This window comes from Pleurodeles waltl, chromosome 8 (genome assembly GCF_031143425.1).
Source record: "Pleurodeles waltl isolate 20211129_DDA chromosome 8, aPleWal1.hap1.20221129, whole genome shotgun sequence".
Lineage (NCBI taxonomy): Eukaryota > Metazoa > Chordata > Amphibia > Caudata > Salamandridae > Pleurodeles > Pleurodeles waltl.
Window position 1 is genome coordinate 750,875,698 of NC_090447.1, and position 13,526 is coordinate 750,889,223.

Below are 13,526 nucleotides of genomic sequence, written 5' to 3' on the forward strand. Positions count from 1 at the left end.
TTCTGAGTCTGGCTCACATACAGGACCATTCTGAAATGTATCCGCATCTGTGCTTTCCCTGGGCCATTTTCATAACAGAATACAGATATAACAAATGTTTCAGATAAGTTCTACAATCAACCAATAGACATATGAGAACATCATAAAACAGAAACTGTGTCCAGTGAGGTGGTAAGTTTAGACAAAAAGAGTTCTAACGTATGATACAATTTTTGAAAGTTCTTATCAGAGTGAAACATCACAGAGTTTTCTCATTCTCCATGGTTTCTGAAAGACCTAACACTCCATGTAAGTTTTAAACATATTTGTATGAAATCACTTCCGCTTCTTACACATCTTCACACTAGAAGACTATTCATAAAGAAGCAAGTTTAAGATTAATTTAGCAAATCTCGAGATTCCAGTGCAGGTAAGGTGGTTTAAAAGAATAGAAAAATATAGCATTCTTTCTTTGCGTAGGACGTTTCTGTCATGCAGAAGGCCATTGAAAACTAATGACTGAAACATTTCTACTGAGCTAAAGTTGTTTGGAATATGTTAACAATTAACAATAGAGCAAGTCAAGAAAACGCAGGTCAGGCAGAGTTTAGAAAGGAAAATGCACATTTAAAGTGTAGCATTTGGTTAGGCCTACATTTCACTCATACAAAATATTAATTAAATGGATTTTATTTTAAATGAAATTTTTTGCAACTCCCCCATCTGATAGTATGGAATCACCACAAAAATGACATTCACAAATGTATTGTTCACTTTTATCATCTTCTTCAGTATCTCAGTATTTTCACTTTCTTAAAATCTCTTATGCTTATCATTCACTCTGTCACTCAATTATAAATCTTTCTTCATTCTTTTAATGATCTCCCCTGCCCCTTTCTTTATTGGTATCATTTTTATTGCCTTATATATTGCTAATGTAGAAAGTAAACAAGCTATCACTATTAAAACAGGAACTAAGATATTTTTGAGGAGGAAACCAACTGGCAACAGAACCAAACCCTATTTTCAAAGCTTTGAACTATACGGTTAGTTTCTAAAGGTCAGATCAAGTTTTCGATCAGACATGTTTTTAGTATAATCTACTCTATTTCTACTCTTGTCAGGTATGTAGGTGCAACAGTTTTCAGCATCTTGCAAACTCTGCCTTTTTCTGCAAGTAGTGTAGTGATTCTGAAAAACCATGGACCAAAGTTCTTCAAGCTCAGTGTTTTCTACTAATAAAGCTCCAGAGGATACTAGTTGATAATCTATTAACTACTGATGAAAATTTTCTGATGTTCTCATCATTCAAGACTACTCCGACAGCAGGTATGATTGCCCCTAATATGTCTCCCACTAATTGTGTTCCCTCATTCATACTGTGTGCATACCTTCTGTGTGAAGGTGTCATAGTTAATGCATTTAAGCTTTGTGTGTGATACAATTTTGGAACAATTAAGCCTAAATGGCAAATACCCTCTGAATAAACTGGCAACCTAAAATATGTATTCTCTCCACATATAAAATACACTCCATGTATTGTAGGATCATCTTCTTGCAAAAGTGCCATGATTCTCCAGACATTTCAAACACATGCTCGCAATTACTGTTTCCCACTGGCATCTTTCTCCCACTGATTCTTCTCTTAAACATACACACTTTCTCTCTGTGTCTTTTATCTAATTTAAAATTGGGAACAGAACACCTTTCTTCTAAATTCATCCTCTTCCTTTTTCCTTACCTTCCTTTGAACATCTCCTTTCTTAAATGCACTTTTTTGCAAATGGCTCATTTTCTTGCTTCTGACAAAAACACAAACATTCTGTTGTGAGTTAATTAAGCATGTTACGTTTCTCTCTTGTGTTTTGCAGTGTTTGCTGGAAGAAATGGTCTAAAGTAATGTCATGCAGTCTCCATTTCTCTAGCTTGTGGGTGTAGATCCATGCTCTTCATTAGTGGAACTTTAGAAAGCACCACGTCAAAGTTTGAGTAATAATAGTCAGAATGACACTGTAGATACACTAAATTAAGAAATATACTACATGAGATAGCACAGCAAAGTGGAATATGGTGATAGGAAACATCTTCATCTGCTGAGGATGGCATGTGTGCACAATGTACAGTATAACATCAGTAGCTTTAGTGTATTCTTGTATTAGCCTATAGTAAACAATCATTGAGTAATCTTAATTCATGTGATCTACAAATGATATCTTCACCTCATCTTTGTCTATACCTGGATTAGATGTTGCATTCACAAATTCTCCTACAGCTTTTTCCATGTCAGGAGTGAAGTGTATGGCTAATACTATTACTATGCATACTATAAATATAAGCTTAAGTGAAATCCCTAAAAATATTTTACTTCTAGTTCTGTTAGCAGTACAAGTTTCTGTACAGTCGGATCTACTACCACTAATCATTTGTAACAGCAAACTGTGCCTTCTTGTTAATGTTGAACAATAGCAATACATTCTCCTTCAGGTTAGTTTTCAGTTTTCTTCTCGAGTTAGTGTTTATTTTTTTTTATTTTTCTTTAGTCTTTCAGTCTTTATCAAATTCCATGTACAGCTGAATGGTTTACTGTGATTGACCTCTGCCAGGCTTTCTTCTCTCTTCCATTGCACAAAGACAGTACTTTTTTTTCCTTTGTGTTCTGAGAGAAAGTATTAGCTTGGTGTTGTGTCCCACAGGGCTACACTGAGAGCCCATCCATCTTTAAAAGAATCTGAAATCATTGATCATGCCCGAAGTTTAGTACTGGTGCATTATATAGATGACTTGCTGATAGCATCAGAAGCAAAAGAATCTTGAAAAGTTGACACCATTGCTTTGTTGAATCACTTCGCAAAGGATGGACAAAAAGGCCCTCATTACAACCTCGGCGAGGCTGCGGGTGCCAGAAAACCGCCAGTGCTGGCGGTATTGCTGGCTCCCTATTTTGACTTTTCCGCTGGCCCAGCGGAAAAGTCACATCAACATTGCTGCCAGCTCGTAATAGAGCCGGCGGCAATGCTGATGTGCAGCAGGTGCAGTAGCACCCGTCGCACATTTCACGAAATGCGCGATGGGGTTATGCCTGGGGGCCCCTGCACTGCCCATGCAAAGTGCATGGGCAGTGCAGGGGCCCCCAGGGGCACCCTAAGTCCCCCTTACTGCCAGCCTTTCCATGGCGGTGTTTACCGCTGTGGCCAGGCTGGCGGTCGGGCCAGGCAGTAGCCTGGTGGTATAGTGGAGGGGCCGGCGGTATGGCTGTGGCTATTGCGCCATGGTCATAATAGCTGGCGGAACACTGCCAGCCTGTTGGCGTGTTACCGCAAGCTTACCGCCGGCCGCCAGGGTCGTAATGAGGCCCCACAGTGTCTCCAAACAAACTACAATATTGTCAAAAAGAGGTCCAATATTTGGGACAGAGCATTGAAAAAGAAACAAGAAAATTGTAAAGAGAGAGAGTTGAAGCTACTCTGAGAATGAGACCTCCTAAAACGTAGAGAGAAGGCTATATGTTTTTGAGAATAGTTGGCTACTTTAGACAATGGGCACCCAACTTTTCATTGGTGGCAAAAACTTTACTGAGGTTGACACACAAAGATGTAGCAGATCCGATTCCATGGGACAGTGAAAGAGTTCGTAGAGCTGAAAGACGGTCTCTGTTGTGCCCCAGCACTGGGAATGCCAGATTATTCAAAAGATTTGCTACTGTTTTGCAGTGAGAGGGAGAGCCGTGCACTCTTAGTGTAACACAAATACATGGGGATGCCAAATAACCTGTGGCCTGCTTCTCTGTGACCCTTTATCCTGTAGCCGCTGCATTGCCTGGTTGCCTCAAAGAAGTAGCTGCAGTAAGTGCTAGTCTTGAGAATTGTGAAAACATAGTGATGGGACATATCTTAACAGTTATGGTCCCACTATCCATTTTAAGTTTTGCTTAAAAGAACAGACACTCAGCACCTTATTAATTAATGGCTAACAAAATATGAACGACAGATCCTGGTGGGAAGTAATGTTGTGCTGAGAAGATGCCAGGTGCTGCATCCCAGAACATTATTGCCCATCCCCGAGGGAGATAAATCTGATTGCTTTAAACATGATGGCCTTGATGTTACGGATTTATACAGAAAACCAAGACCATACGTAAAAGATTAGCCATTAGTAAGTCCGGATTATGTCCTATTTTTGGATGGCTCATGCATGAGAACAAATGAAGGTTTGTTGAGAGCAGCTATGCAGTTTGCACGATTCAAGAAATAATGGAAGCTTCATGTCTTCAATGAATTTCTTCAGCACAAGTTTCAGAAATATTTGCCCTTACCAGAGCTTGCAGCTTGACAGCTCAAATGAGTGACTATCTTTACAAATAGTCATTACGGATTTGGTGTTGACCATGACTTTCGGCAGTTGTGGTCACAGCGAGATTTCATGATCTCATCTGTTTCACCCACTAGAAATGGGAAACATATTAAAAATGTTTTGGGAGCTCAACAACTCCCCACAGAAGTCGAGGTTGTAAAATGTGCAGTGCACAGGAGCGACAATAGTTACGCTAAAGTTGGCAACAGGTATGCTGATGAAGTGACGCACTATTGTGCAATTGTGGCCTGTACATTTAACAGATCATCTACTAATGAAAATCAGGGAGAGAGAAAACATATTTTCCATGATGATGAGAATAACTGATAATTGGGATAAAGTGAGATAATTGGAAGAAAAAGTACCAGGCACAGAGAAGCAGGGTTGGATCAGAGCAGGAAGTGGGATAGATGAGTACAATGTGTGGGTTCTAGTGGATTGAAGACAAGTACTACCAGACATTCTGCTCTCTCCAATGACGAGACATTTCCATGGTCCAACTCATTTGGGAAGACATGCAATGATAAGCACTTTTAAGCAGTATTGTTTTAATCCCAGAGTCAGAACCCGAGCAGAAGAATTGTGTCATTGATGTGTTACAATTCAACAGATGGATATAGGCAAACGAATATGTCACATTGAGTCACATAGGGAGATCAGGAGGACCTTTCCACCATATGCAGATGGTCTTCACTGAAATGCTCATTTGTGATGGATTGAGTTTGTGTCTTGGTGATTGTCTGCATCTCAAGATGGTTGGAAACACACGAAAGGTGATATCAGGACTGCTTGCAATAAGCCTTAACCACAGGCGATGATTCTGGCTTGCATTCCAATCCATTGTTCTTTGTCCACAATTCTACCTCAGATTAGACTTAGCCAAAACAGTCTTTGCTCTGTTCTACCAGGAGCAATCCAGCCTGAACTGCCAAGCCTGAACTGGAACACAACTAAGCAAAGACTGTTTTTGGCCTGATAAGATCTTTTGAGTCTGGAGTAGCTAGGTTGCATTGGCATAGTGAGTAAGAGACCCACATCTAGGCATACCCTTGGCTACATAGGCTATTACATCAAACATACGAAAGGTGATGGGAGGAATGCTTGCAATAAGTCTACCACTGGCAATCACTCAGAGTAGCGTTCCAACCCATCATTCTTTTGCCCTCCTTGACACCTCAGATTAGACACAGCTAAATGCAAAACAGTCTTGTTCCTGCCTCCAAAATTGTGCACACAGCATTGAACGTTTCCTAATAGACCAAGCTGCAATCAGCATGATTTCAATCATGAACCCAAAAGGCACTCAGGAAGTTAATGAACATCAGAGTGCTTAAGTGACCACATCAGGGCAACAAAGCACTGTATATTATATATACACAAAACAAGCATTTGCAATGCAATGGGTCTCACATTAGCTCAAGTTAGAGCTATTAGCATTGCAAATTCCTAAGCTTTTCTTGCCCAAAAATTGAAAATGAAAAGTAAAACAGTCAACATAAGCAAGCTGATTCAAAGCGCCACTGCTGCCATGAGCGTGAAGGAGACACACAAAAGGAAAAAGGAGTTTGCTTGCAGTCAAAGGATCAGCAAAAGTGCAATTATCCATGTAACAGGGTCGATGGCCAAGGCAATATGAAAACTACCCCAAGCAGGGACAAACGTAGAGCATTTACCAATGATGACAAAGGATTTTTGAAAGGCAAGCCCAGGAACGAGTGATAGTGATGGGCATGTGGTGGGCGTGGTCAAAAGCCAACAGATAGATTACACCAGGCCAGAGCGTTTGCGCCCTCGACCTAAAAATAATAGAAACTGAAAAATACCAATGACATTGGGGTAAACATCTGCATCCAGAGTGTGATTGTTTGCTTGTGGTGAAATATCTACAACCATCTATGTCTGTCACACACATTTGAAAAAATTATAAACATTAGCTAAGAGTATTTGGGGAAAAAACGAATGGCTAACTCTGGTTTTGCTAAAAAACACTTCAGAAGGAGGAAATAGCAAAAATGTGTTTAGTGCTACCAAATGACTCCATGTCAGCCAAATGCAGAACTTGAGCTTTCCTTTTACAAATCATTGGAGATGTGTCCTTGAGGCTGCAGCTCGGGAACCCAGTTTTGAATCCTCAGATAAACATTCTTTGTTTCTGCAAACATCTTTAGCTCCCTTTGCCTTAAAAAAATTGCAATATTTTCTGGTGCTCATGTTGTGGCATATAAAATGGCAAACAAAATAATATTTGTCCAGGTGTTAGTTCTAATGGATCAAAGAATGTGAACAAGGACCGCATCTCCCAGACTACACAAGGCTGTTAAATGAAACTCCAGCTTTCAGCATGTCGATGTAATCTACAGTAATGGGGGTCTCTGAAGCCACACAGTATTAAGAAGAGGGAGAGCTTTGGTATATATGCTCTTTGGTGCAATTTTACTGTCATCAGTCGAGGAAGGGAAAGTAATGTCTATAGAAAGGAAGAACCAGACAATAGTCTGTGCTGAAAAAGTTACTATTTGTAATGTGTTTATAGCAATTTGTTTTTACAGTGCCCTGCTTGCTGGATTATCGTTGTGTATGTAGCACAATATAATGGCACACAGTAAACTAAGTAAGGAGAGCTAGTTGGCCTTTTCCTTGTGTTGTTTTTCTTTTATTGCTGTCGCCCTGTTGTCCTTTCTCTTCAGATCGATTTCACCACTCAGCTGATAAAGAGCTCTCCTGTTGGTCAGCAGAAGGTCTCTTTCTAATGGGTGCTTCTGAGGGCACCCTGTGCTGGGATAAATGACAATGTGCGCACCCGTCTAGGCCCAAGCTCACACTTTAGAACAGTGGATCTTAACCTCTGGTCCGAGGACCCCTGGAGGTCCACAAGTCCTAGTCGGGGGTCCGCAACTGTTACCAAATTAATTAATATTAAAATAGTTAAAGCATATACACATAAAGAAGCAAAATTGTAAATGGTTTTCTATATTTGATTGTGAATTAAACAAAATATTTCAATATTAAAGCATTTATTTGGTGTGTGCTTGTTTTTGTATGTTTATGTATTGTTTTGAAGTTCAAATTATAAAACTTGTGTAGGCCGCGGGTCCCCAGCTTCCAATAATGAGTCAGTGGGGGTCCCCTGATCATAGTAGTGATTCATGAGGAGTACACAAACGTCAAAAAGTGCTGCTCTAAAGGGAACAGTCTTCCTTACTTTCAGTTGCCACACTCGCTTTTGTAACTAATTTTGTTTGTAGCAGCGACCCCTTGGTAGAGAGGCGTATTTTGACAAATGAGGAAGGGACGGCTGCTCTCTGTAGCAGGATCCAAAGTAGATAACCCAAACGTTGTCCTTCAGTGCCCTTATTTGGATTTGTATAGGGAAGGAGTGTTCTAGTCTTGTGGGCACCATGCTAATTTTTTAACCATATGGGATAGACCAGGTGCATGATACAGAGCCCCGCGGCCGGTCCCACTCTCCGCTCAGTCAACCCATGATCATCCAATTATCTTTGTATAAATGTTTGAAACCTCAGTAAAATAAATGTAGGGCTCTCTCATCGCATTTTGTAATGCGGGCATCATTTTGCAATACAGTACTGAGGTGGACAGGAAACCGATTCAAATTCATGGGTCCAGTTCACAACGGCAGGTTGTCGGGTACCCTGCCATCTATTTTTTGGTTTGTGTCAGGTGATGTATTGTCCAGCTTAAGATACTTAATCAGTCATAGTGCTGCAGATTTGATGTCCAGAAAACATTACCAACTTGCAAAATAAGATCCCCCTTTTTTAGGATCCAGGTTAAATTCACGCGCTGCATGACTGTTCACGATTTAAGGCATGTTAGGTCAGTCCCCAGGCAGGGTGCATTACAGCGTTGTAATGGGCTCTCCATGCTTATATCCCTATATAGATCAGGTGACTCTACTGCAAGGATATGGAATCTAAATGAAAGCAACAGCGGCTCCACACAACTCGTTCTACGGCACTGTATTAGGGAAGGAGGGCAAGACGTGCCCAGCAATAAAGACGTAACTTCACTGGACTGGAACGTAAGTTTTCTGCCGCCTTGATCATGTTGATTTAACGTCCTGTGAGTTCATTTTGAATGAGCATGCGCACATTCCCCCCCAAACCATTGATGGATGATCATTCACGTCCCTATTGTGGGGTTCGATCAAATTGGGTTTTTAGGGTCTCATCACGGGTGCCCTGGTAATATTTTGTCCATTCTTCCTACTTATCCACCCCACCCCCCACCACCATCGTCCCTACTCGGGGTGGGGGAGGGGGTATATTCTGTGAGCTTGATTTTGGATCCCGGATGACCCCACAGAATTGAGAAAACTATGGAGTGATATGTAATTAATTCTTCGCCCGATCCTCCCGATTAATCCTAATTTTCCACTGAGTTTCGCCGGCTCTGCGCCCTGTGTGAAACACGTCATTACTCAGTAAATTCGTTGGCCTTGTAATGTCGATTGTACTGCGCAGTTGTCCTTCTCTCAGCTCCATCTGAATTACAGGGTCATTGTAAACTAAAACATACTCCCGTTACAGAGGGTTCAAATATATGTGCCAAAGCTCAGTTTCGCCCACACTGCCAGTGATATTGTATGTTCATGAAACTGAAGCACCGCGCACCTGAAAGCAGAAATGGATATTTAACGATGCTCCGGTCCTCCTCTTTGTAGTGGCCCTTGTGACCTCTGAAACGGAGTGCGCTGTCGCAGTGCTTGCGTCTGTCATTCACGTCACACATTTTCTTTTTGTTAGGCAATTTGTTTTTACGAATACAGTGTAGTCTCGAAATAATATAATTCAAATAAACACGAGTGACTCTTTAATAGCGCTTGTTGCTTCGTAGCGCTGTTAAACACCTGTCAATATTATTCCACTGATATCAGTGCTTTTGTTGTTTCCGCAACAGAGTGAAGGGACGCTGCTCGCCACCGGATCTTACGACGGCTTTGCTAGAATATGGACCGACGATGGTAAGCGCTGAGACCGGAACCGTGCTTATTGGCTCGAAAGGATCTGTTCACTTTCACTTTCTGGAAACATTTTTCCTTCCAGTTTTTAACCTCGTCATTTCATGGCTGTAATTTTCTCAAATATTGTATCCCATGGATGCATCTGTTGTAATTGTAATGTTGATAAAACAACAAGGGTTCAGTAGTCACTTCTCAGTGGGACAGGAGAGAGTTTTTTAAAAATACTCTCAGAGAAGTTTAATTGATGCAGTTAGAGCATTATATGCTTCTGTTGTCTGCAGAGCCTGGTTACTCCGGTGAACAAGTGCAAGAAAATACGTTTTTTTATTCTTATGCATTTGCTTTTTCATTCAAACTCTCGGCTCATTATTTTAGTTTTATTTGATCTGCTTTGGAAACATGTTGTGCCTCTTTCTTTTCAAGGAGGCATCTCGTAAGAGGGTGTACTCCATAGATCTCTACTTTGTTTACCTCCGCACACCTTAGCGCAGCCCTCTCTCCACAAGGGCCGTTCTAAAGTGAATGTTTCTCTCCAGTGAAATTCATTTTCAAGGCCTCTAATATAACAAATGATCATCTCTGGAATTTGTATTTAAATTAATTGCTCACTACAGTGGAACAGAAGAGCACACAGGATAGACGCGTTTTATTTGATAACACTTTCCATCTTGAACTATTATTTTCAGGGGTGTGTGCAAAATTATGATTGGACCCTCCATGTTTTGTGCAAGTGACAAACTTCACAACTTTATGAAGTTGCAAAGTTTGATGACTTTGCAAAACGCATAGCCCGTGTGCAACGTTTCTCAGAAAAAACGTTGTGTGTGGAGATTTTTTGCACAAAAAAAACATTTGCAGAAAAAACACATGTAGAAAAGTTTTTTTTTTCTACGAAAAAACTACGTATGCTGAATTTTTCACCTTTTGTAAAAAATAAAAAAAATAAACATTTTTGTGCACTTCACAAACCTGCTTAATGTGTGAGGATAGTAATTTCTTTCTTTGAAAACTCTGGGCCTGATTTAGAGTTTGGCAGATGGGGTTACTCTGCCCCAAATGTGACGGATATTCCGTCCGCTGTACTACGATTCCATTATGTCCTATGGACATCGCAATATGGCAGACAGGATGTGACGGAGTAAGCCCTCCACCAAGCTCTAAATCAGGCCCTATGTTTTTTTACACAACATTTTATTGTTTTCTACATCAGATACTACAGTGCGGAAATAGAGCCACAAAACACAAGTTGCCTAAATGAATGAACCATGGAATTACCATTTTAGTTTTAGTGTCCCACAGCGCCCGATCAGTACAATGAAAAGTATAATTTAGTTGTAGCATCTAAAATAATTTCGTTTCACTCAAAGCAACATTCAGCCTGCCTGAATACTTTGGCTGAGAAGATGTTTCTAGCTTTGGGAAGTGCTCGCATATTACAGTTTCTGCCACTCAAACAACTTTTCCTATTTGTTTTTTTTCATTCCAGGTAACCTGGCAAGCACTTTAGGTCAACATAAAGGTCCCATCTTTGCTTTGAAATGGAATAGAAAGGGCAACTATATCCTGAGTGCTGGAGTGGATAAAGTGAGTATGAAACAAAGGGCCTTTACGTGGAGGTACTGTATTGCTTGGGGCATATTCTTCCAGAAAATTTGGTTGATCTGGATACCTGGTAGATAACAAAAATCTACCCCAAAGATCCCAAATAGGTTGTTTATTCACGGATAACCTTATTATCAGATTAATAATAACTTTATTATCAGATTAATCATCTAACGGTCGGACAAACTAATAACCTTCCATTTTCAACTCTTATTTCCACTTCTGTGTGTATATTGGTGCCATGGAGGCGTAAGATGGGCTCTTGCCTGCCTGAATGCATGGTTCCAGGAGGCCATAAAGCATCAATTCAAATACTGAGTCCCCAGTTTGGAGAATGAAATAATTATTCACAATACAGTCAATACGGGAACTGGGTTTAAAAGGAACATTTCATTGGCTAAAACTATCAAGGAATAGGATTGTCCCCTCTCTGAGTCTACTCAGGGAGCTGCTACCATGCCTTTATACAGAGAAAAAAAGAATCAAATTCAAAGTTGCTACTGTTTTAGCATCTACCTTAGAAAGCCTCTTGAAGGTTCAAATAATGACCATAGTAAAAGAGGGGCCAAAGTAAACAAAATACAGAAAATAACAAGGTTTTGGACATGAGAAAAGAAAGTAACCGGACTCATAAGTCTTAGATAAGATAGATTTTTGGATCCATGTCAAAAAAATTATTTTATTTATCTGTGTATCCTGAAAATATTTATCGAAAGTGTATAAATAGATATAGTTCTTGATCGCTCATCCCACTACTAAGAGCGAAAAATGTTGAAATGGAATAAAGTGGAAGGAAATACGTTTTTCCTCTGTGTTTACCACATTGTGGTCACATCCTAAGGTTCATGTTCATTAGGGGTTTTGTGCCTATGGGTCGCGTAGTGAAATGCATCTGATGTCTGAAATGCCTCTGATGTTTAGGAGGTGATGAAGGAGGGTGGCCAGGAATATTGTAACTGCGGATCTCCTGAAGAGGCCTTCTTCAGCATCTATCCAGGGATAGTCATCATCAGTATGTACTATTTGAGGCCCCATCTCATGTCTAACATGAGAAAGGTTCCAGGATCCTAGTTCGTGCCTGATCCCGGTACAGCTATTCCATATGTCATTTAATCTTTGAGGTGAGAGGTAAACCCTGTCATCACAGATGAATTACCAGGATCCAAATGAGCACCATTATTGTAGAGAGAATCCATTGCTGACGAAAGTCTGGCAGCTGTTAGGACTAATGACTGGAAGAATGAAGGGCCTCTGAATACTTCTTGATTGAGATAGAATCCAAAGTCCCGCAGGCAGTGGTGTATGGAGATGGCTTGTAGTCCTCAATTAAATCCAAGACGGGGGAAAGGTTACACGAATAGTGAGGTTCATCAGGAGTTAGGATGGTATCAGTGAAGGGTAACCTCGAATCCGCCTTCAGTGGAGCTGATTTGCCAGTGATGCAAACGACAAGCAACTGGTCGAGTGTGATGTTAGTGGCTTAAGGAATTGAAATCTTCTCACGGCTAAAGAAAATTGTTCTGTCATGTCAGAAGACACGGGAACCTCAGCAGGGTGGCTTGTACTGTTCTCGGGAAGTAGTCATGCAGACTGAAACAGGCCAGTTTAAGTTGCTGGAATCTTGAATGGCCCTATCACGCATGTAGCCTTTTTAAACTAGAGGTGGTGGTGGGATGGTGTCAAGTTGGCAATATTTTGCCTGTTGCCTGCATGAGAAAGTAAGCCTGGACCTTTTTGAAGAGGGTTTGGGGGAGGGGGGTTCTAGCACCGAGAAAACATTTAAAATAGTGGCCCAATTGGTGCCTTTTCCATTCAATAAAAGGCAAACAGTAATAGGTTTTATTTAGAGGCGTTTTTCAAGGGATTTTTTGCAATTAAGAATGGAGGTGCAGTGTGAGAGATCAACTATGCAAGGGTTTTTCCATAAAATTAAAATACCCCCACTTTAAACCAAAGCTCAATATGGCACCAAGCAAGCAAAATAAGTAATCGTGACCCTCCCCAGAAGAGCTCGGGTGTCCCCTGCCTTTTAATCATCTCTCCGTTCATCCTTCCATCTACCTATTGATAGCCACCATTTTACCTTTACATTCTGTAATTCATTTATTCTTTAATCCATCATTGTCTTTGACCATTTCATATATTTGTCTGCCCATCCATATCCATACCTATTGATCTCAAAACCTATCCACCTCACTTGGTCGTCCATCAACTCATCCATCTTTTCACTCCATCCATCTTTTCACTCCATCCATCCTTTTACTCGTCCATCCATTCATTCATCCTAACCCATTTATCCTACATCCACTCATCCATCCACCCTTTCACATCCATTCATCCCTACACTCACATATCCTTTTGTTTTGTCACCATCCATCCACCCTTTCCCTTATCCATCCACCCACTCATCCCCCACCCACCTGTCCATTCCCCCACCCACCCATATGCACTCACCCACAAACCCTTCTATCCACACGCCGACCCCCATACACACACCAACCCCATCACTCCCATCCACCCAACATCCCCATCCATCCATTTCTTTTCACTCTGCCCATCCTTACATTACGGTACATCCATACTTTCGCTCATTCATACATCATCTCTCGAT

The 13,526-nt window shown here is 40.9% G+C and overlaps 1 protein-coding gene across 5 annotated transcripts in view; it reads left to right on the forward strand.

Annotated features, from left to right (window-relative positions):
• The window catches only part of LOC138250278 (F-box-like/WD repeat-containing protein TBL1X), a 690,394-nt gene that overhangs the window by 590,870 nt on the left and 85,998 nt on the right, over positions 1-13,526 (forward strand). For all 5 annotated transcript variants that reach the window (XM_069204996.1, XM_069204999.1, XM_069204997.1 and 2 more), the window contains 3 exons: positions 8,233-8,371; positions 9,250-9,313; positions 10,800-10,897. In XM_069204996.1, the coding sequence (XP_069061097.1) occupies positions 8,233-8,371; positions 9,250-9,313; positions 10,800-10,897 (301 nt within the window). The remainder of the gene's footprint in view (positions 1-8,232; positions 8,372-9,249; positions 9,314-10,799; positions 10,898-13,526) is intronic.